General features: G+C 45.3%; 1 protein-coding gene across 2 annotated transcripts in view; it reads left to right on the plus strand.

Annotated features, from left to right (window-relative positions):
• LOC144799916 (short-chain dehydrogenase/reductase family 42E member 1-like) overlaps positions 1–23,802 on the plus strand; it is an 85,911-nt gene that overhangs the window by 60,803 nt on the left and 1,306 nt on the right. Inside the window, exon 2 of one of the 2 annotated variants that reach the window (XM_078671534.1) lies at positions 16,344–16,454. In XM_078671534.1, the coding sequence (XP_078527660.1) occupies positions 16,387–16,454 (68 nt within the window). In that variant the 5' untranslated portion in view covers positions 16,344–16,386. Of the gene's footprint in view, positions 1–15,660; positions 16,455–23,802 lie in introns of those variants that run through there. The other variant, XM_078671535.1, reaches the window with a different exon arrangement.

Raw genomic sequence — 23,802 nt, forward strand, 5'->3', positions numbered from 1 at the left:
AAATCATGGTAGCGACCGCCTGGGCCCGGCTGTGTGGCACCGCCAATGCCCATGCCCTTTCAGCCAATGGGAACCACAATTGCGGTAGTGGAATACCATTTTGGAAATTGCGGTAGGCGTGCACCGCCGCTGCAATCACGGCCATTGGCACCAATTTAAAGATGCCAAATCGCGGTAGCAACCGCCTGGTCTCTGCAGTGAGGCACTGCCACATGCCCTTTCAGCAAATGGGAACCGCTATCGCTGTAGTGAAATGCACTTTTGAAAATCACAGTAGGCGTGCTACGCTACCACGGGCCGGTCATTGGATACAATTGAAAGATGCACGATTGCGGTAGCGACCACCTGGGCCCCGCGGTGTGACACCGCCAATGCCCATGCTCTTTCAGCCAATGGGAACTGCCATCTCAGTAGTGAAATGCACTTTTGAAAATCGTGGTAGGAGTGCTCCTCTACCTCGGGGCCAGTCCTTGGTCACACACGTCAGTGTAACCAGGCGCTTAGTGTAACCAGCTCAGTTTATTATTATTATTATTATTATTATTATTATTATTATTATTATTATTATTATTATTATTATGTTGCCTGTGGGAAAACAATCTTGTGTAACTGCAATGAATTTGAATGCCTTTGCCTAGTTCGTGGAAGAGCTCTTGGTGAAAGACGAAGAGGGGAATGCCCTAAGAGAGAGAATTGTGCAGTTGCAAGATGAGTCTACCTTTAGGTAATCTCTGTCATTTGTATGTCATCTACTGAGAGAATTTTCATCTTTAAAGGCAAAGTCCAGCCAAATGAATGAGGATATTTTGCGGTACTGTAGACAGCTCGTTCTTCCAGGGATTGGTGCTAAAGGGCGGCTCTGACTTGCAAACTCTTCTGTTCTAGTGGTTGGTCAGTACCTGGCTGCTCCAGGCATTGGCTGACTAGAACTTGTAGATCATGATGTTGAATTGAGCAATCTGCACAGACAGGTTTTACATTAAGAGAACAAGCAAGGCACATCTACATCCACCACCACCTTCACAACTGCACTTTTCACACATTTGCACACCATGTCACAGAAGAAAATTTCCAAATTCACTCACAATGAGTTGGCAGTGATGGTCGATGAGGTAATCAGATTAGAACCACATTTGTTTGGAAGCCTGGTCCAACAGACACCACAAGCCAGAACAAATCAAATGTGGGAAAGGATAGTCAACAAAGTCAATGCACTAGAGACTATCCCCCTCTCCAAGAAGGAGATCAGGAAGCGGTGGAATGACCTCATGAGCAAGGTGAAACAAGAACATTAAGCCGGCCTCCAATTCCACCACGAACATTTACAGAATGGGAGGAGAAGGGGGGAGAAGGTACCGATGCCAAATCGCGATAGCGACCGCCTGGCCCCTGCTGTATGGCACCACCAAATCTCATGCCCTTTCAGCCAATAGGAAACGCAATTGCGGTAGTGGAATACCATTCTGTAAATCGCTGTAGGTGTGCATCACCACTGCAATCTAGGCCATTGGCACCAATTCAAAGATGCACCAATTCAAAGATGGTCAATTGCGGTAGCGAACGCCTGGCCCCTGCGGTATGCACCGCTATTGCCCATGCCCTTTTAGCCAATGGGAACAGCAATCGCAGTAGTGGAATACCATTTTGGAAATCGTGGTAGGCGTGCACTGCCACCACAATCACGGCCATTGGCACCAATTCAAAGATGCCATATCGCAGTAGCGACCGCCTGGCCCCTGTGGTGTGGCACCACCAATGCCCCTGCAATTTCAGCCAATGGGAACCGCAATTGCGGTAGTGGAATACCATTTTGGAAATCGCTGTAGGAGTGCACTGCCCCCACAATCACGGCCATTGGCTCCAATTCAAAGATGCCAAATCGTGGTAGCAACAGCCTGGGCCCTGCTGTGTGGCATCGCCAATGCCGATGCCCTTTCAGCCAATAATAACCGCAATTGCGGTAGTGGAATACCATTTTGGAAATAGCTGTAGGCGTGCACCGCAACTGCAATCAAGGCCATTGGCACCAAATCAAAGATGCCAAATCGTGGTAGTGACCGACTGGTCCCTGCGGTGGGGCACCGCCAATGCCCACGCCCTTTCAGCCAATGGGAACCAAAATCGCAATAGTGGAATACCATTTTGGAAATCGCTGTAGGCGTGCACCACCACCGCAATCACAGCCATTGGCACCAATTCAAAGATGCACCAATTCAAAGATGCCAAATTGTGGTAGTGACCTCCTGGCCCCTGCGGTGTGCACCACCAATGCCCATGCCCTTTCAGCCACTGGGAACCGCAATCGCAGTAGTGGAATACCATTTTGGAAATCGTGGTAGGCGTGCACTGCAATCACGGCCATTGGCACCAATTTAAAGATGCCAAATCGCGGTAGCCATCGCCTGGCCCCTGCTGTGTGGCACCATCAATACTCATGCCCTTTCAGCCAATGTGAACCGCAATTGCGGTAGTGGAATACCATTTTGGAAATTGCTGTAGGTGTGCACCACCACTGCAATCTAGGCCATTGGCACCAATTCAAAGATTCACTAATTCAAAGATGGTAAATTGTGGTAGTGACCCCCTGGCCCCTGCGGTGTGCACCGCCAATGCCCATGCCCTTTCAGCCAATGGGAACCGCAATCGCAGTAGTGGAATACCATTTTGGAAATCGTGGTAGGCGTGCACCGCCACCGCAATCACGGCCATTGGCACCAATTCAAAGTTGCCATATCGCCGTAGCGACCGCCTGGCCCATGCGGTGTGGCACCACCAATGTCCATGCCCTTTCAGCCAATGGGAACCGCAATTGCGGTAGTGGAATACCATTTTGGAAATTGCTGTAGGTGTGCACCACCACTGCAATCTAGGCCATTGGCACCAATTCAAAGATCCACTAATTCAAAGATGGTAAATTGTGGTAGTGACCGCCTGGCCCCTGCGGTGTGCACCGCCAATGCCCATGCCCTTTCAGCCAATGGGAACCGCAATCGCAGTAGTGGAATACCATTTTGGAAATCGTGGTAGGCGTGCACCGCCACCGCAATCACGGCCATTGGCACCAATTCAAAGTTGCCATATCGCCGTAGCGACCGCCTGGCCCATGCGGTGTGGCACCACCAATGTCCATGCCCTTTCAGCCAATGGGAACCGCAATTGCGGTAGTGGAATACCATTTTGGAAATCGCTGTAGGAGTGCACTGCCACCGCAATCACGGCCATTGGCACCAATTTAAAGATTCCAAATCGTGGTAGCGACCGCCTGGGCCCTGCTGTGTGGCACCGCCAATGCCCATGCCCTTTCAGCCAATGGGAACCGCAATTGCGGTAGTGGAATACCATTTTGGAAATAGCTGTAGGCGTGCACCGCCACTGCAATCAAGGCCATTGGCACCAAATCAAAGATGCCAAATCGTGGTAGCGACCGACTGGTCCCTGCGGTGCGGCACCTCCAATGCCCACGCCCTTTCAGCCAATGGGAACCAAAATCGCAATAGTGGAATACCATTTTGGAAATCGCTGTAGGCGTGCACCACCACCGCAATCACAGCCATTGGCACCAATTCAAAGATGCACCAATTCCAAGATGCCAAATTGTGGTAGTGACCTCCTGGCCCCTGCGGTGTGCACCACCAATGCCCATGCCCTTTCAGCCACTGGGAACGGCAATCGCAGTGGTGGAATACCATTTTGGAAATCGTGGTAGGCGTGCACTGCAATCACGCCCATTGGCACCAATTTAAAGATGCCAAATCGCGGTAGCCATCGCCTGGCCCCTGCTGTGTGGCACCATCAATGCTCATGCTCATGCCCTTTCAGCGAATGGGAACAGCAATTGCGGTAGTGGAATACCATTTTGGAAATTGCTGTAGGTGTGCACCACCACTGCAATCTAGGCCATTGGCACCAATTCAGAGATTCACTAATTCAAAGATGGTAAATTGTGGTAGTGACCGCCTGGCCCCTGCGGTGTGCACCGCCAATGCCCATGCCCTTTCAGCCAATGGGAACCGCAATCGCAGTAGTGGAATACCATTTTGGAAATCATGGTAGGCGTGCACCGCCACCGCAATCACGGCCATTGGCACCAATTCAAAGTTGCCATATCGCCGTAGCGACCGCCTGGCCCATGCGGTGTGGCACCACCAATGTCCATGCCCTTTCAGTCAATGAGAACCGCAATTGCGGTAGTGGAATACCATTTTGGAAATCGCTGTAGGAGTGCACTGCCACCGCAATTACGGCCATTGGCACCAATTCAAAGATTCCAAATCGTGGTAGCGACCGCCTGGGCCCTGCTGTGTGGCACCGCCAATGCCCATGCCCTTTCAGCCAATGGGAACCGCAATTGCGGTAGTGGAATACCATTTTGGAAATCCCGGTAGGCGCGCACCGCCGCTGCAATCACGGCCATTGGCACCAATTCAAAGATGCCAAATCGCGATAGCGACCGCCTGGTCCCTGCAGTGAGGCACTGCCACTGCCCATGCCCTTTCAGCAAATGGGAACCGCTATCGCAGTAGTGAAATGCACTTTTGAAAATCACAGTAGGTGTGGTACGCTACCACGGGCTGGTCATTGGATACAATTGAAAGATGCACGATTGCGGTAGCGACCACCTGGGCCCCGCGGTGTGACACCGCCAATGCCCAAGCTCTTTCATCCAATGGGAACCGCTATCGCAGTAGTGAAATGCACTTTTGAAAATCGTGGTAGGCGTGCTCCTCTACCGCGGGGCCACTCCTTGGTCACATTTGAAAAAAGCTGACCTGGAACACCAATTGCAGCAGCTGAGTACCATTGAAATATCCCCAGGGGGCTATATATGTTTGGGAGAGAACCACACATTTCCACTGCATCCAGACACTGCTGCCTGACACTCTTTACCACCAACTGCTGCTGTTCCTGTCTCCTGGACCCAGTGATAGCGAGAACTGAGAACATCAGGGCCCATCCCTTCACCACAGAGGAGCTGGAGGCCCTGGTGGATGAGGTGCTCACACAGCATGGGTGGCTATATGGTGCTCCTGATGTCATGGTAAGTGTTTCAGACTGAAAGTAGGAGAGTGCAAAGAGGGCACACATGAAGTCGATCTGCTGTAGTATGTGCCTGTGAGTGCAAGTTTGTGTGATACACTGCCTAGCATGCTGACTTCAGGTAAATGGGGTTTGTAGCCTAATTTCCACAGATCCCTGGCTGCCTTTCAGGATCTGAGGGACATGCAGTGTTTTTGCAGCCATACAGTGACACCGCTGGTTTGGAAAGTGGAAGTCAGAACAAACATTGCCTGTGCTAATAGATGTCAGAGTCCATGAGGTTTTCACATGCTCATTTGTGACATTACAAACGTTTTTCGGCCAGAGGGTACAGAAGGAAGTGTGTTTAACTTTCATATTGTCACTGTGGATATGTAAGCATTGTGCACAAGATTGAAATGCCTCAGAGTGACACTCTTTGTGGAAATTCACCTATGACACAGCAGATTGTTGTACTTCTGAAACATCCTGTTTACATTCTTTTCATCATATGTAATGACTCGCATGTGTAGGCACTGTTTTCCCTCTCATAGTGTACATGCACAGACTGTTCAGGTGGCCCACGTTTAACCTCAGTGTGAGTCCCCCTGGCCTGTACAGTTACTGCCCAATTTGACAGGGACCCATCAATGAATGGATAGAGTGAGACATATGTTTTGTCTGCCACCCTATTCATCAATGAGCTATCGTAAGCCTGTGGATTGCACAAGGAAGACCTTGTGAGAAGGGTGTGAGCATATAAAATCATGTCCCTGAATGTGACCTCCATGACACTCACAGGCCAAGGACATTGAGGGGTGTGTAGTGTTGGTCACAGTGAGTCTCCCAACACATCATTTCAATTGTAATGTATGTCTTGCTCCCTCACATACTTCATCACAGTTGAGGGCCTTCTTCCTATTGCTTTCTGTGCTGGCATTCTGCATGTGTATGAGATGGCCAGGGACTGTGTCCATCCTCATACTTGCATGCATTTCAATACGATTATCTGATGCTAATGTACTAAGTGTTATGCTGTATGGCCTCTGCTAAACATTTCTGAATAGCTGTTCTAAGTGTGTGCATGCTCCTGTACTGAGACACAGTGGTACATAACCCAGTGTCACTAAAACTTCCTCTTCTTGTCCCTCATGCCTGCATCTTAAAGTCCCTCAGCGTAAGGCCTTATGGAGGGCCATTGCACGCAAGGTGCGGGCTCTGGATGTCTCCAACTGACGGCATACAAACTGTCACAAGAGGTGAGATGACATCTGCTGGCTGAGCAAAAACGTGGCAGGGATGATGCTGGGGTGCTCCTTCGGACTGGCAGGTTAGCTCGCAGGAGCATGACACCACTATTGGCCTGCATCTTTGCAGCGACACAGCCAGAGCTGGATGGACGTTTGAGCCCCCATTATCAGCAAGTTGGGGGTGAGTATTCTGCCAAAGGGTGACTTTGGGTGTGAGTGACTGCATGTATCCCAACCCTGAGCCAGTGCAGAGCTCTGTGAGGTTTTTAGTGTGATGCAATGGCTTGTAAGTGGCCTCTATGTTGAGTGCAGATGTCATCCATTTATGCTACTTGTACTTTCTCATGTGTTTAATGTAATGGCCCTTGACATTGCAAGATGAGATGTGGCCTTATAACATCGGCTGCATTAAGGGTGTCATGGACATCACCCGGCGGTGAACAGCAGTGTGCCTCATCTTAGTGTGCTTTCGTCGATGTGTGCAGTGCCTGACTTGGAAATTGTGAGAACTACATATCTGACACCAAAGTGCAGCGGTTGTTGTGCTTCAAAGCACAAAATGGTAGACATCAGTAGCTCATTGCCATGTGTTGTTCCCTTAAAGAGAATCTGTATATGACTGTGTCAATATGTTGAGATGTACATCAGTCTCACCTACAAGCTGTGAGCATACCTATAGGTATGCTTACAGAAATCAGTATGTCAGGTTACATGGAGGCATGGGCAAGCTATTTGGCTGTGTGAACGTCACATGGGTCATTAATGCCAAGTATGCATGTTCCCTTGCATCTTCTGAGTTTTGCACTAAGGTTGCACATGCAGACTGCACAGGGTGGTGTGCAACATCGGGGCATCATAATCTAGTGTTGTGCTTTGCTTGCATATGATGTTTGTGAGTATGGCACTTTATTAAACCTACGTCTCTGTCTATTGCAGCATCTACCAAGGGCGCGGACACCAGTGGCAAGGAATCTTACATGACTGCTACACATGAGCTCACTGACACTGATGTGATCAGTGCCTCAGAGGGGGACAGGAGTGCCCTTGAAGAATCATGCCCAGAAACACCAACCTCAACGTCATCTGACTCCACACAACGTCCAGTGCCCACCCTCCCGGCTACTACCACTAGTGCTGCCCGTGTCCTCAGAAGTAAGGAGGGTAGAGTGTCCATCCCTCCAGGCACCGCTACCCCTGCCCCTGTCTCCCCCGCTGCCCTCAGTGTTGAGGTGGTCGACCTGTTGCGGTAGCTGTGTGTGGGTCAGACTACTCTCCTGAATGCCTTCTAGTATCATAACAAGAAGTTGGCACAGGTAGTTGCCTTCATGGAGGGCATTCATTCGGACGTGGGTGGGCTACATAGAACTGTCCGGGCTTTGTCCTCCATAGTGACGGCAGCCATTCAGCTGTCACAGGCTCAGAGTCCAGCTACAGTCCCTTCAGCAACCACCCTGCCAGTGGCAACATCTGACGAGAGTGACTACACACCACAGCCCTCAGGCTCCAAGTACTCAACACGCAGCAGACAACAGCTGCACTCCAATCAGCCCAGAGCGCAGACACCATCCCCAAAGCAAACAAGCATTGGCATAGCCAATAGGCCTCGCCTTTGGGACTTTATAAGTGTTTAGCCATACAACAGTTGATGTTGTTGCACAAAGGATATTGTGCTGGGTAACTCAACACGTATAAGGTCCCAAAGGCGAGACCTATTGGCTATGCCAATGCTTGTTTTTTACAGTCACTGCCCAGAACTTGCCTCCATGCCAGGCGGCCGCCCTGAGGGGCCGAGACTGCTGACGATAGCCGAGGATCCGCCATCTTGGGTAGAGTCCCTGTTACTGCTCCAGCATAAATGGGGTCCTCTGTGAGGGGTGTAGAGGAGATTTTTCATGCTGACAATCCACATATATATGTCCTGGCAGGGAGGATGGTGACCAGGGTAAATGGAACGAGAGTTTCACCTTCTGCGCCACCGCTGGAGAGCACCGCCGCCGCTCACTGACTGACTTAATGCACAAATATAGCGCACAATACCCATACGTCTCTAGGCGATGTGAATTGTTTGTTCCTTTTTTCTATCTGTTAAGTAATGGAGGATTGGCTGTGTTTAAGGTGCTGCCTCCACCTACACTGCTCCTCTACTCTCTGCTTTCTGCTAACTCAGCGAGTTAGAGAGCGCGTGCATCCTTTGCAGAGATCTGTGTGTGACTTCTAGCTAAGAGGTTCGGATCCTGGTGGGCCCACTCAGCCATTCATCATTCTGAGGTTGATACAATGAGTAGCATTGGACTGGGTAATCATTAACCCCTATAATTAGCGCCTACAGACCAGACATATGGTAGAGTGTGCTATGTAAGTACAGTAATGATCATTATGAGGCTATTCGGGGTCCCTTTTGGGCTCACAGGGCGCACAGGGCACGGTGTCAGTGCTGACCCTGTGGCGTGCAGTGCGAAGATGCTGAGCACAGACAGTGCTTGTTGGTTAAGGGGTGCTTTCGGTTCTCCTTTTCCACAGCAGGGCCCCTGAGATTGAGGCGCCGCCTCTTGACTTGCACTGATCTGACTGTCACCAGATCGTGACTCGAAGGTTCTACTGGTTGCCAGGCCCCTTGGGTGGACTCTTTTTGTTTTGTTTATTTGTATTTGCCATGTGGCTTCTGTGTGTGATCTGAGCAGTGTGTGTTTTGGAAGCTGTGTTTCCAGTTTCAAAAATTGAGTGTGTCGAAGTATCGAGACTACTTAAAATCCTACCCACAGACACTTCATGTCAACAGACCTACGAGTGCCTCGAACTCTCAAATACAAGCGCTTTGCCATACGTCCAACGCTTCATATTGTCAACTTGACAGCAATAAAAAACATCCAGGGAAAACAGATACAACTCTGCTGTCGGGATCTAGTTTTAGAGGGATTAATTACAGTCAAGCACGTTCTGAAGTACAACACGACAGTTGGTAAAATACCCACAGCACGGTTTGTAGCAAACCATGTCCCTCCGGCTTGTGAGGTCCACTCCGAAGATAGGATCTGCCATCATGCAGTCAGCAACCCATCTTACATTTCTTTAAGTCGCAAATTAAAAAAAAGAAAATAAACCAAGCGCGGACCGTGCTGCTAAATAAATAAACAAACAAACGCAGCCGCAAAAGTGAAAGCGGCTCCCGCAGCAAATAACAACAAGCGAGTGTAAGTTCTCGGGCCCCTAAAAGCATAAATTAAAAGAACATCGCGCAAAGCTCAGCATCAATGAAGTGAGTACCACAAAATACACTTGAGGGAAGTGCTTGATTAAATTGAAGCATGGCAGCCATGAAGAAGGTGCCGTACTATGTGGGAAGTGCTCGGTCTGAATGTAAAAAAAACAAGTGGTGACAAAAGTGAAAGCGTTTTTCCTTGTGGGAGTGAGCAGCACCAGGAGCGATAATTGTTAACACATGGTGCCAAACCTCGCTCCGCGTGCACGTTTTTGCCTGCAAAGCTGTGTCGATTACAAAAGGTATTTTTCCTATGCAGCACATGCGCGCTGCGTAGGCAAAACAGAAGCACAAAGGCAAAAGCCCTTCAGGTGACACTCAGGAGCATCAGGCCAGGAAGCAGGCCTCAGTCTCATATGCATCCAAATCAGTCCCATCCAAGGATGCTCCCGTCCCCAAAACTGCTCCCAAAGACAAACAAACAGTTGCCCTGCCTGCTGTGAATCTGGTGCCTGCAAAGAGTCCACAGAAACAGCTCTTTAAGGCACATTCACACTCAACCTCAACTCCCAGCCACACCCCTGTGAAGCTGGGACAGGGGAGCAATGTGGGGGGGGTTCACCTGGTCAACAGGGGATAGAGGGGAAAAGGCAAGGCAAGGCCAAGCGTACCACCAGATCCAGCAAATCCCCACAGGGAGGGCCACCACCTGCACCTGATGCACCTTTGGTGGAGAGTGAGGCTGTTGGGCCCGCCCCACTTCCCGCTCCTACCAAGACAATTCTTGGCTATTGAATCCCCAAGAAGTAGAGAGGCAGCCCTCCACATTTACCCTCATACACTGTGTCTCACGGCAGATTGTCTCAGCCTCCCCATGCCACCATGCCACCCGGTCCAAGCGGCCCTCTGGCTCAGACAGCCACTGATGCCTCTACCTCAGCTGGTCCTCTCTCTCCTAGGTCCAGTCCTCCTACAGTCCCCAACAATCAGCCACCTCCCAGTTCAACTGACAGCCAAGTCTGAGGCAAAGTCTCCCTCCCAACCCAAACCCATCCCTCCCACAGCGGTACCTGGACTGCCCATTTGTATCCCCAGACCTGTGGTGATTCCCATGACAGTGTACGGTGAAGCACATTCCCTGTGCAGGTTCTCATGCACACATGTACATACTTTGAACTATGGACTGGCCAATGGCCTACTGTTTGTCACTTTGGATACTCATTCCCTGTGCAGTTTCTCATGCACACGTGTACATACTTTGAACTATGGGCTTGCCAATGGCCTTGCTGTTTGTCACTTTGAATGCCCATACCATGTGCAGTTTCTCATGCACACATGTACATACTTTGCACTATGGACTGGCCATTGGCCTTGCTGTTTGTCACTTTGGATGTAACAACACACTAGATGTCTATGGGTCTGTGGGAACATCTTTTAAAGACCTGATAAAAGTGTGACCAACTTGTAAAGAAGAAAGGAAAGGTCATACCTGTGTATACTGTAAGCACAACATGGTATCACCAGGGTGTAAAAAGTACCCATCAGTACCCGTCCTGTACCGCCCTTTTCATCATTTGGGTTCTCCCAACACCAGGGAGAGTATGTTGGCAACCACTAGGAGTTATAAGTGATCAATGCCAATCTTTTGAGAATGGTAGGTATGGTATGGGAGGTACAAGAAACCAAGTTGTAGCAGGGTAACTGGTATGCAGTGTGTGGGTTTGTGAGAACGTGAAGTGAAGTGCATGTATAAAATTGGAGAGTGGAGAGAAAATATTTTATTAAGTGTCTCCCAGACTTCCAAAGTTAAAAACAGTGCAAAAAGATTAAAGCAGGTTTACCAAATAGCTGCTTATTTTAAATGTTGGTCGACATGTTTCAGCTTGTGTGGAATTTTCCACTGCTTTCGTCAGGACCGTTCGCTACTGCAAATTGTGAAAAAATAATAAAGAAAAACTAATAACCATATCACCTGATTTAGGTCGTGGAAAATCCTCCTCTAGGAAACTATTAGGTAGGAGGATAGGCATCACCTCACCTGGCTGCAGCTCAGTTAATTGGAGTACTGCTCTGTCCATCGGTATTCCCGGCTTCCCTCAGAGCTGACTGGGAAGGTTCTCCAAACAGTTTCCAATGCGATGTGGTCCAGTGGGGGGACGAATAGGTGTCCAGGTGCGGCTTTCCCTATCTAGAAATAATTTCACAGGGAAACACCAATCCGCCCCCCCCCCCCCCCGAGTCCATGAAGGGCAACTCTGCTTCAAACAAAATACACTTCGTGACATAGTGATCGTATGTATAAACCACACATGCTTTATTAGTTGCAGCGTTTTCTTGATTTAATAATTCATTTCCATATTTAGGTTGAATAGGAGTGGCAAACACAGGGTTGGTCCCTGTGTAGTCCTGATGAAGAGCTAGGGTTAGGCTCGAAATATGTTGATCTTACACTGAACTCCTACCCATTACAGTTAGGTTTTTTCCGTGTAACACCCCATTTTAGATATACCAACCTAGGAGCTATAATAATGTATTTAAGCCCACTAGCAAGGTATTTTTAATCGCTTTCACCCACTCTACCACACTCTGCACTACACATTGTCTTCCACTTTAAGTGCTCCTATGTATTTTCGGCAAGTGGTAGCATGTCCCAGTTCTTAGAGAACTGGGATGGCCCCAATGATGAAGCATGTCACCGTGGGAAACCCTGGTGAGTGAGGGGACTCAAGAAATACATTTTTCTCTCCTGAAGGCAATCCCTGATCATATTGATTGGGAGCCTCTTCCTTTGACTAGGTCCCTAAACCCGTGACCTCGGGTTTTCTTTGTCTGTATAATTAAGGAGGGCATACCTAGCCGAATACCCTCTACCTCCCTCCCTTTTTGTGTACTGTACTGATGACATACACATGTCAAGTAAGTTGACACAGATGTGTGGCTGGTCACTGTATGGCTTCAGACACTCCCTATCATTCCTGTGCCTATGCATGGCTTGCCTTGATCTATCCCGGAGTTATTGCACAGAGGTTACTTTGGTTTAATTTCACTCACTGTGGCACCCATGTCTGGTTTGATGGCCTAAGGGTGAAGTGATATGTTCCTTCTCTTGCATGTGATGTACAGATGCTATGTGGCTTGCTTCATGGTTTTCCAGCACTGTCCACTTTACTTTTGGCTGGCCCATTCATTGTCCTCCATTGCTGCTGGGCTATGGTATGAGTATGTGGCTGTGTGTCAGTGTTGGGTGTTTGTGAGTGACTTGACAGGCAGTGTGAACAGTTCAGTGGATGTTAATATGCAGTGTGAGTCTTCATTTGATATTCATACTCAGTTTGCTTCACATGAGTGGAAGGTTGGTGTGAGGATGAGGGTTGTCCAGCCCCTGAACGTCTGTGCAGGGTGTTCCTCTTCACCCCCACCTTCTCAGTCAATCGCCCTTGTACTTTGATGTGTGAAGTGCAAGGTCTGGCTACACCTGGCAGATTTGTGGTGCAGGGGGGGCACAAGAGGAGCTGTAGTGTAGTTCCAATTTCAGGCTACTAGAAACTCCTTGTAATCAAGAAGGGAGTAGTTTCTGGCAACCGCATAAACATGACAACTTTATTTCCCTTTAGAATCGGAACACTCTCAGAATCGTGGAAACAACAGATAACAGTTTCACTCAGCTAATTGTGCATGGTTAGTTTCCTCAGAGTTACACAGAAAGAATAGACAGGCGTTTCAATAAAAAGGATTTATTGAACAGTCTTGTTTCTCGTGTAAGAGACATGAGCTGTTACAATCGTAAGACAGTATGCAAGATATATTATGGACAGCGGAAGCAGTAGAAAGAAATAATACTATGCTAGCATTATCCTTTAACTATGACACATATATTCATATACATAAATAACATAAGCTAAAAGTATGAGTACTCATAAGATGCTTCTCTAACTAGTTCTACCCCAGTGTACCTAACCTAAGTGTAGTACAAGGTAAGAAGTAAGTGATGTATTCTATAGTTTGGTATGCTATTGTCTGGTATGCCAAGTCTGGTATGCCAAGAGTCCCTCTAGGTTCTAGTCAGCTCCATACCTTGAGAATGAGAGAGGTGGGAATATCTTTCTGGGTCTCGAACTCTAACACCCCGTGAAGGGAGTCAGAACTAAGTATGGGTGAATTTTGCGAATCTGCGGTCCGTGAATTCGCAAAAAAATCCGCAAATTTGCGGATTTTCCCACAAAATCGCATTTTGTTTTGCGATTTGCACCATACTTAACTGGAGTACTTTCTACTGGCTAATCAGTAGGTGCTACCTCGTTGGGTAAATGTATCGTGCTTTTCCTGCACTACAGCTGTGTTTAGGCCCTGAAGAGTTGTCTCCAGTGACCCCGTGTGTCTGTAACTTTGCCACCGCGCCCATAGGCGCCGAGGTCCCTCGAGTGAGCTGTCCATCACAGTGGGGGAAAGGGCTGGAAGAGGTTGCATAGCCTAGTGTGTGTGGGGCCGGGCTTCTGTGAGAGTTCACATGCCTCTCGTTTATAAAGGGTCAGAGACCGATCAGAGCAGCAAATGAGGAGAAAGCAGTAAGTGCTACCTCGTTGGGTAAATGTATCGTGCTTTTCCTGCACTACAGCTGTGTAAAGGCCCAGAAGAGTTGTCTCCAGTGACCCCGTGTGTCTGTAACTTTGTCACCGCGCCATAGGCGCCGAGGTCCCTCAAGTGAGCTGTCCACCACAGTGGGGGAAAGGGTGGGAAGAGGTTGCATAGCCTAGTGTTTGTGGGGACGGGCTTCTGTGCGAGTTCACATGCCTCTCGTTTATAAAGGGTCAGATACCGATCAGAGCAGCAAATGAGGAGAAAGCAGTAAGTGCTACCTCGTTGGGTAAATGTATTGTGCTTTTCCTGCACTTAAGCTGTGTAAAGGCCTAGAAGTGTTGTCTCCAGTGACCCCGTGTGTCTGTAACTTTGCCACCGCGCCCATAGGCGCCGAGGTCCCTTGAGTGAGCTGTCCATCACAGTGGGGGAAAGGGCGGGAAGAGGTTGCATAGCCTAGTGTGTGTGGGGCCGGGCTTCTGTGCAAGTTCACATGCCTCTTGTTTATAAAGGTCAGAGGCCGATCAGCGCTGCAGATGAGGAGAAAGCAGTCTCCTGGTCAATGGAAGTACAGGGGGATTGCGCTCGAGAAACTCGTGGATGCCTAGACCCCCATCAAGGATTACAGCTAATTTTAGACGGTAGATCTGGGGAGAAAGCACACCTGCCTAGCATCGACCGTGCTCACTAGATTCTTGGGCTGATTATAATGCATTACTGAATTTGAGCTTCAACTCGGGCACCTGTTATCTGTAAGTGCTTCCTACTGAGGTTTAATTTTAGTGACAGGAGCCTCGTTGCCTAATTGTAACTATTCTCTGACCCTGCTTCGAGGGTCAGAGCAGGGTCAGAGAATAGTTGCAAGTAGGCAACGAAGCGTCGCTCAGGAAGCACTTACAGGGTTACAGCAGGTGCCCAAGTTGAAGTTAATTTCTTTGTAACCATTTTGTAAATGGTTACAAAGAAATTAGCTTCAACTTGGGCACCTGCTTTAACCCTGTAAGTGCTTCCTGAGCAAAATTCGTCCCGCTTGCGGATTCGCGGATTTTTCCCCCATTCTGCGTGATTCGCGGATCGCGAAATTGCAGAAAATCCACAAAATCCGCGAAAGGAACGAATTTTACGCCCATGCTTAGTCAGAACACTGGAAGCTGGATTCTCTGCGAGCAGGGATGACAGTGTCTCTTATGAGTACATCAGGCCGGGACAAGGGCTCCTCTAAAGTCGAGGTCTCCTCCTACTTGCTTGGGCAAGGGAAGGTATATTTATACCTCGTAGGTGCCTTGGAATGTTAGCATTGACCTAAAGTCAGGTAGAGGAAGACGTCAGGAATGAACTTTAGGGAGTAGCGGTTCATGCATAATAAATGAGTTTTTGGAGAAATCAATAATCCTGTGCTAGGGGAAACTCCCAAGAGCTTAAGGGTCTGGTTTCTAAGAACTCGTTGTGACGTTGGGGTGAACAGATGTAGGTGACCATGCCTGTATTTGGATAGCATGACTAAAGCCTAAATAAGGATTGGGATCTTATGCCTATGTAAGGACAATGCATATTGTGCCTATATAAGGACATGTTTCAGGAAAACCTATATATGGACACCTAAAGCGGAAAACAATAGAGCAGACAGCATGTTCCGAAATGGGTGTAGGAGGCGTGGTGTGGGAAGAGTGAAGGTGGAGTCCTGTGAATCTTGGCAGACTGCCCATGCCTGGCGCAGGCCCTGCCTACTACATTGTGTGAAGGTTTTCCTGCGTCTTCACCGCTGCAGTGCAGTAACCGGGACATTGCTGTGATTTCGTGGGTGATGGGTGAAGTTAAGAATATCAAACATTCTATTTTGTATAATTGTTTATCTGTGATATTTGCAAAGTGCACTTTTTATTCTCCGGTGTGATTTTAGCTTTGAAACATTAAATGTGACCTAGTTATGTGACGGGCATTAAAATTGAAAAAACGCAAAAGAAGAAATAATCTAGCAGAGTTATAACTCATTCTAAATACCATTCTTTGTGTTTGGGTGGGGACTGTGAGACCTCCCCCTTCCACCCTTTTTAATTGAAGGACCTTATCAATTTTCAATAGAAGTGTGATGTTCTTGCTATCTGTCCCTTCCACTTTGACCAGTGCTTAGATGGTCCTACAAGCCCTAGAGGTTGAGATATGGTTAATAAGAGTGGAATAATTGTGGTTATGATTTATGCCAGAACATTATGCACCATAATTACATTCTGAATTCAGAGGATCTGTTGAGGAAGCTGTACAGAGGACTTCACAGTTTACTATCTTGTGTTTCCTACCTCCAGGTGTAGTTCATACCTCCAGGTGTAAATATTCAAAAAACAGGACATGGCACATGTCTCCAAAGTTCAGGAAACTGTCCTGATCACCGGAGGAGGCGGGTACTTCGGTCATCGGTTCGTATAGTTTTGTTTTCAATGGATTTAAAATGTTTTAATGAAAACGTTTCAAAATTAGTAGACAACATTTTGTGTGACAGTGAATCTGAGTATTTATTGCATGAATTAGGAGTCAAGCTGACATTCTCTTAAGGTAGAAAGGTAAGGGCCAGTTTAGAAACCTCCATTAGTAATCTTGAATGAAAGCCTCACAAGCACAGCCAGTTTAAAATATCTGATTTCCAAATAAATTTATATAGTGTGTTGTACACCTCAAGGGCCATCTGAAGCCATTTCAGTGAATGAGTAGCATGCTACCCTTAAAATTATGGACCCTGACTCATAGATATGTGTGATAAGCAAATTAAGGAATAATCCTAAAATGACAGGCAGACGGTCCAGTACAAGGTTCACTTGATTCTCCCGGTCATCCAATTGTCCAGAATTTGGGCATTCACTTGTTAGCACCCAAGCGTGGTCACATAGAGAAATGTTGGGTATGCCAATTATCTGTTTTATGCATTGGGAATGAAATGCACACTATGCAATTGAGGTATAATTTATGAAGGTGTATCCTTTATGGAGCTGTTCCACAGTAGATCATAAAAATGTGACATGCAGCTTTTTTCAACGCATATGAAGAAGCTATGAAACAAGAAACAAAAACCAACATAGTGCTAAGATGTTTACCTGTCTGCCCCAATTGGGTTGGTTGTTCAAGCCAATGTCTTCCTCTAGATGCTTTACAAAATAGGTTTCTTGGACCAACCTATTAAATGGAAGTAATTCCCTTTCTCTCCTATCAGTTCTTCATAATGATACATTTCACCTCATCCTTTCAGAAATAGGTTTCTGTTAATTTAGAATCAGTAACTTCTCAAGTTTGCATTTTTACTGTGGATAGGTAATGACATTGATAGACCATAAATAACTCCATTCAATAAAGTTTTTTTTAATTGAATTAACAAAAAAAGTCACAACTTACAATTGCTTGTTCAAGGAAAGCACATAATCACGGCCCCCTGATATGTCTCAGTACAAAAATTGTTGTCCAGAGATTTTAATATTTGATTTGTGTTTTTGGATCATTAGAGAAGTTATTTAGCTTGAGTAGACATTGGTGATCCAGGCCAAATGTTTCTGGACAGCATTTTTAAAAGTCGCAGATGTTTTGCAGTGATGATGTAACATTTCAGGAACCATGAGATCTATGTACTTCATTTTGGTGTCACAACATATGTTGTGGGGGTCTAGTAGCCTTATAGAGACAGAAAATTACTCATCAGAACAACCCTTCAGCCATTTCCCAAAATGGCAGCTATAATAGAGGAAGAAGAGACATACTTAGGAATGAAACGAATAATAATGATTTGTAATTTTTTTATGTATACACCAAACAATGTTTATGATCTGAATATTAAAAGAAATGTTTATCACTCCTGTTTTAGACACATTTTCATTGTTCACTTTATTTATTTGTTTTGGAAATCGCTTGTGGTACATTTGCAAAATATTTTACTTTTGATAAGTGCATATCGACAGGGACATCTCTTTGTTGTAGCCCTGGTTTTGCAAGTGCATGTACGTGTACGCTCTGTGGGTAGAGGCTTTAGACATTTGGTAGGCTTTAGTTCCCCACCAATATATTCCCAACCAAATTCACATGGACCTTTCTCTACACATGCTTGATCCAATACATTTGTACATCTTCTGATCATGTAGAAAGCTCTTTTTTTAATGTGTCCACACACAGAATATGAAATCAGTGGAAGGTCACTTAGCGGGACTGATCTCTTGAACTCACTGTACCGAAGATCATCAAATGCGTGACAGTCATAACTTGTTTCCTTTTAGAAACTTCACAGGTTCAGCAGTTAAAGCTCCAAGCTTTGTTCCAATTTTGCTAATTAGTGTCATCATCCATAAGAATATGTGTCTTCATAGCAACACTGGTCATCTCTGGGTCAAGTTTCTTGTACAGGATATGAAGCGAGATTAACTCTCTCTTCTCGCCACTTCCATAATGTATTCATAACTCTGGCAATGCTTGACTTGTGAACATTGCAACAAATCAAAGTAACACAACAATAAAGTTATGCCATTTGACAGTACAATGACTCGATTGGAACCATTTCAACTAACCCACTAAACATGTGGGACAACATATGGGTCAGCTTTCTCCAAATTTTCTGTTAAGTTCTTGAACAATATGGCCTGTATCTTTTAAATCGATATCTGTAGGAACCAACTCCTCATTAACAATCATTCCAAGTGAAATAATTGGAAATTCAGTGTTCACTGAAGCATCAGCAATGTTTGGCGAGTTAACATTTCCAAGTTCCTCTTGCTTAATGTTGATGACCAGAATTTATCAAGTTGCACAGGTATAGATGTCAAATATTTGATGTAAGCGAGGTCAATTGTTCTATTTACAGACATTCATCTGTTATCTCCCATTCTTTGACAGCTAGTTCAAGGTAAATTTCAAAGACAATGTGCAGTTCTTGCAGTGCACACTGACTTTGATATCTGTAGAACAGTCTGAATGACCTCTCTGAAGTTTTGCATGGATGAAATCTTGAACATTCTCAATTGTGACAAATAGTCCACAACAACAGCAGTTTTAAATGAGGGCACCTTTTTGAATTTAAATTCTTCAGGTGAAAGTTTTTTGAGCTCTTATAGGAGTAGTGCTTCACTGGTTTGGTTTCAGCAACTCCATCAAATAATGTTTTTGTTGGAAGATGGTCATGTAACTGAATGTCCTTAATAAATTCACCCCTTTCTTTTGCTACATCAATCTCTCTATGTGCTTGCAAAAGTTGATTTTCATAAACTGTTTTGTAGTGGCTGGTTGGACAAAACTCTTACTATGGCAATTAAAGTGTGGACATTTAGTTTTATTAAATATGTTGAACAGCTTTTTCTCTTTCAATAAAAATCTCTCCTGATTCAGTTCTGTGAATAGTTGTGATCCATGTTCCAGACACCTAGGGACCGATTCTGATGTTGGACGGGAGTTTGTCCGACATCGGTAAGGAACTGGAACCGAACACCCTCTTGTCATTGGTTCCAGATCTGCAAGTAGGATGCAACCGAACCCTGTTTGGTCGCAATCTTATACTTAACAATGGGAGCATGCATTCTGAACGGAATGCATGCTCACATTGTTAGGAGCAGAGGTGCAGTTCAACCCTGCACCCCGAGGCAGGCCCCCAAGGTGCCTGCCATCAGGTGCAGGATCAAAAGGAGGGCACCATTGGTGCCCCCTAGTCCTATTTGGCAGCCTCACACCAATGGGGGCCCTACTGGGGCCCCCAAAAGCCAGGCTCCCAATGCCTTTCTGTGTCTGAATGGACGGCACAGAAAGCCAGTGGGAAACTGCCATTGTACTACCTCGGCTGGAAAGAGCTGGCCGGGGGATTACTTCAATGTCTCCTGATGGCAGACAAGCTCTTTGAGCCGGTAGGAAGCCATCCAGAAAACCAAGTTGGATTCCTTTCTGACCGAGCCCATCTGAATGGCTCGGTCAGAAGGGAATCCTAACAGGCAGTTCCGATGCAGGCAGGGGGGCTCCGACTGACGGATGGAGCCGTACCTGCCTACATCGGAATCGGGCCCCTAGTAGGCATGTGTTCATATCATTATCCAATATTGTTTGGCCACAAAGTTGTTTAGTTGCACAGGCTCAATCATTTCAAAGGGGGCTCCTTGCTGCTGAATGAAATAAAGAAAGCTGTCATCATGTTTATTAAAACGTTCCCCTCTCTTTCCCACAAGTTTTTGGTGAGGAACAGTTTCATGATGGTCCATTAATTTTGAACTTGTCATCCCTCTGAAAACATTGCCAATAGAGAGGACGTCATCATAAACTAACTGCCATTCAGCAACAAATTAACTGTCACATGTCTGACCAACCATTCCCTTTGAGCTTTTCTGTAATCTCAGGATTGCCTGTTCCAGTTTGAGATCAGGAGGCAGAGCATTGAACCTTCCCCCTCCGTCTTTCACCACAAAATGTCTTTGGATGAATTTTCTGTAGATGTATGGTTTTTCTAAATTTAGCTTCTTTTCTCTTTTCAAATACCAGGACACATATCTCAGGTAGCTTATGCAATCGAATTTGCAAAACACAATAATCAGTGACTCCGCAGTCTTCACATGCAGCTCACAATCACCTTCCCCATCAGCTTGTTTTTGACTAGCGCTATCATCTTTAAAACATGTCCCCAGTACTTGCAAAGTTCAGATTTTGATTCACATTTTTTGATGAACTTGGTTTTCAGGTTTTCTGAATTTGAATTGAGTGTATTGAACATTGCCTGACTTTGCATTATGTCTTTTGAATAAAGTGTACCCTGTGCCTTGTTCACTTCTGAGAAGTTATTGACAACCTAATTAGTCATTCTTGTTCCTGAAAGCATTCCAATGCAATGTTTCTAGAGCCTCAGATATGATAAGCTTACCTTGTAACAAATTAACATAATGAGTTCAGCTCAAAACTGATTGGGCAGTTTTACTTCCAAAGATTTCAGCCTCAATAGGCTCATCGTCTTTGCCACATCCACTGAGATACCTTCTTGCATACAGCAATACAACTTTTGTCATTTGGAAAACACCCATTATTGGATACAATTCATCAAATTCAACATGTTGGCTCATAAAAATGTCTGCTACAATACGGAAAACACCTTCATGGCTGAAAATTTGCAGGATAGAGTGGTATTTAATCTGAACAAGCACATTTTAGAAAGCTTTTAGAGCTGTGTATAATATTGTATATAATGTGTACTGGAGATGGAATTACTGGTAAACTGGTAAACCCAACCTTATTCAGTGGGAGATCAGAACATGAATTCAAGACTATGGAGGAACTGGCTTTTATTCATCTATCTGTCTGCATCAAATAAACAATATGATAAATTCAGTTAAATCAGCTTTGCAGACCACAGCATCAGCTAGAAGAAGATCCATGTCCTCCGCCACTTTTAAACTTTCTGGTAGACTGGGATCTGTTAATGGCTTGTAAGGATTTTACACTCGGAGGGAGGCAAGGCAGTTGGGTTATAAGTTTGCAGCTGTGTTTGTTTATGCATACAGATGACACAGCATGTTTTACATCAGCTACTTCATTGGTACAATCTTGAAAAAGAACCATTGTAGTATCATGTGTGCTGGATGTTTCAGACAAAGAAGAGTTCCCTTCAAAATCAAAATTATTAAGAGCAGCAATTTATCCTTTCCTGGTAAAGTGACTTGGAAGTGATGTGTTGTTGGATTGACAAGATTTTACAGCATGAGGTCTGAACAAGTTCCTGCTCCATGCCATGGCATTATAACTTGTTGACACGCAAATCCTATTCATTGAAGGGATTAACTCTGTACTTTGGCACTTGTCATAGACTGCATGGGCAGTCATCATGTGTAGCGGAGTTTTCTTTTTCCCGTGATGTAATGAATAAAACATGATTTGATAGAGAAGGAACATTTGAACAGCATAAGCCTGTCGATTCATGGGATTGTCTTCCACTTCTTAGCTTATATCTTTAAAGCCATCATCAATGTTCTCAGCTTCTGTTCTGAACTCAAGAACTTTATTATGTAACAGTTTCACTTTGCTGATAATTAACAATGATGTAAAAAATGTTAAGAAAACATCAAGTATGCTTGTTGACTCCCGTGATTTGCGGAGCTTTGGGGCATCACAAAAATGTTCACTGCTGATTTTACTGCTTCCTGTGGTCTATTTTAGGCAGCAAGAACTTCTGGAGTCTTATCAGCTGAGAATACCATAAGTGGTGCATTCTATTCTTAGACTGACAAAAACAAACTCTGTCATTGTACATTCTCACCAGAAAAATCCTAATTTTGTTATTATGGATCAATACAGTTTCATCAATGTTGACCATTATTTCTCTGATTTCACTGAGTTTGAACCTCTAGCCAGCACCCAAAAGTGGCTTTAAATCTTATTTTGTTTTTTCAAAGAGTGCAAACTTAATTGACGTCTGCCAGTTACGTTGCTGCTGGGAGCTCATTGTTCATTCATATTTTTGAATGTATGCAGGCATGCAGTTCGGTGGGCATACAAATCCGCAGCAAATACAGTCACCTCACTTTTTAGATCAGATACCTGGCTGAAAACGTAATCTTGGAAAAAACTAGCTTCAGATTAAAACTTGTTTGCTCTTTGAGACTCAAATACCCTGTACTTTTGTCAATTCCTTTGACCCTGGTTCTGGCTAAACCACAGATAACACATTGAGATCCTTTGCTTTCCGAATAGTTGTTGGAGGTAAACAAGGGGTAGCAATTGATCTTCTAAGTGGATGGACGTAGGGATTTGGTTGTCATAGCTTTCTCAGAAGACTCGGATTCTTGTTGTGATTCATTGGTTTCTGCTATTTTTTTACACATTTTTTCCAGGCTTTTTTCCATTGTATACAACATGTAGCACTTGTTGTTACAATGATTTTCTTTCCAGCCGCAGTTGATGCTAGCTTTTGTTTTAGATTAGTTTGGCATAAAACCCATTTTTCTTTGTTGAAGGAGTTCTCAGGTTTTGTAGTTAGCAACACTCATGTTTACGAATTTGAATCAAGGGAAAAACCTGAAACAAAAACAATGTTAAAATTAATGACCAATATGATGGCTAAATCACATTATTATAGAACCACCAAATGGAGGAAGGGTTGCTCTGAGGAGTTATTTTCTGTACTACCAGATCTCCAAAATATATGTTTTGACACCAAAATGTAGTATATAGGTCTCATGGTGCTTATTACATCATCACCGTAACAGATCCGACATTTTAAAAAATGTCCATAAAAGTCATACTGGATTACCAATGTTCACCCAAGCTAAATCACTTATCTAATGATAAAAGAACATACATTAAAAAACATTGTCTGGACAACAATCTGTTCACTGATGTATATCAAGAGGGCCAAGATAACCGTATTTTCAGGGACGTAGCTTCACAGGTGGGGGGTATGGTATTTGGGGTGTGACGCCACCAAATAAATGCATTCTGAGTTTGAGAGTTGGATTTAAGTCTCCTATGCCTGAGTTGATTTTTATCATTGTCCTCGTTTGACTAAAAGGTTGTAACTTGTTTGTTTATTTTTATCAGGAACTTAGACAGAGGACCATCTAATGCAAATCAGTAATACCCTGTTCCTCATGGGAACAGTGTTTCCCAAATATTGGTCATCCCTCTACCCTTTGGCTTACTGTTTTTTTTTGTTAAAAAGTTTGCATCTCACACCTCCCATATCTCACTGAGAAAGCTATACCCCTGAGCATTGTATGTACAGTGTCTAAGCTACACCAAGCCAGGGAGTTGCTGGTCCACAGAACGATTGTT

The sequence above is a fragment of the Lissotriton helveticus genome, chromosome 12 (genome assembly GCF_964261635.1).
Source record: "Lissotriton helveticus chromosome 12, aLisHel1.1, whole genome shotgun sequence".
In the NCBI taxonomy this organism is placed as follows: domain Eukaryota; kingdom Metazoa; phylum Chordata; class Amphibia; order Caudata; family Salamandridae; genus Lissotriton; species Lissotriton helveticus.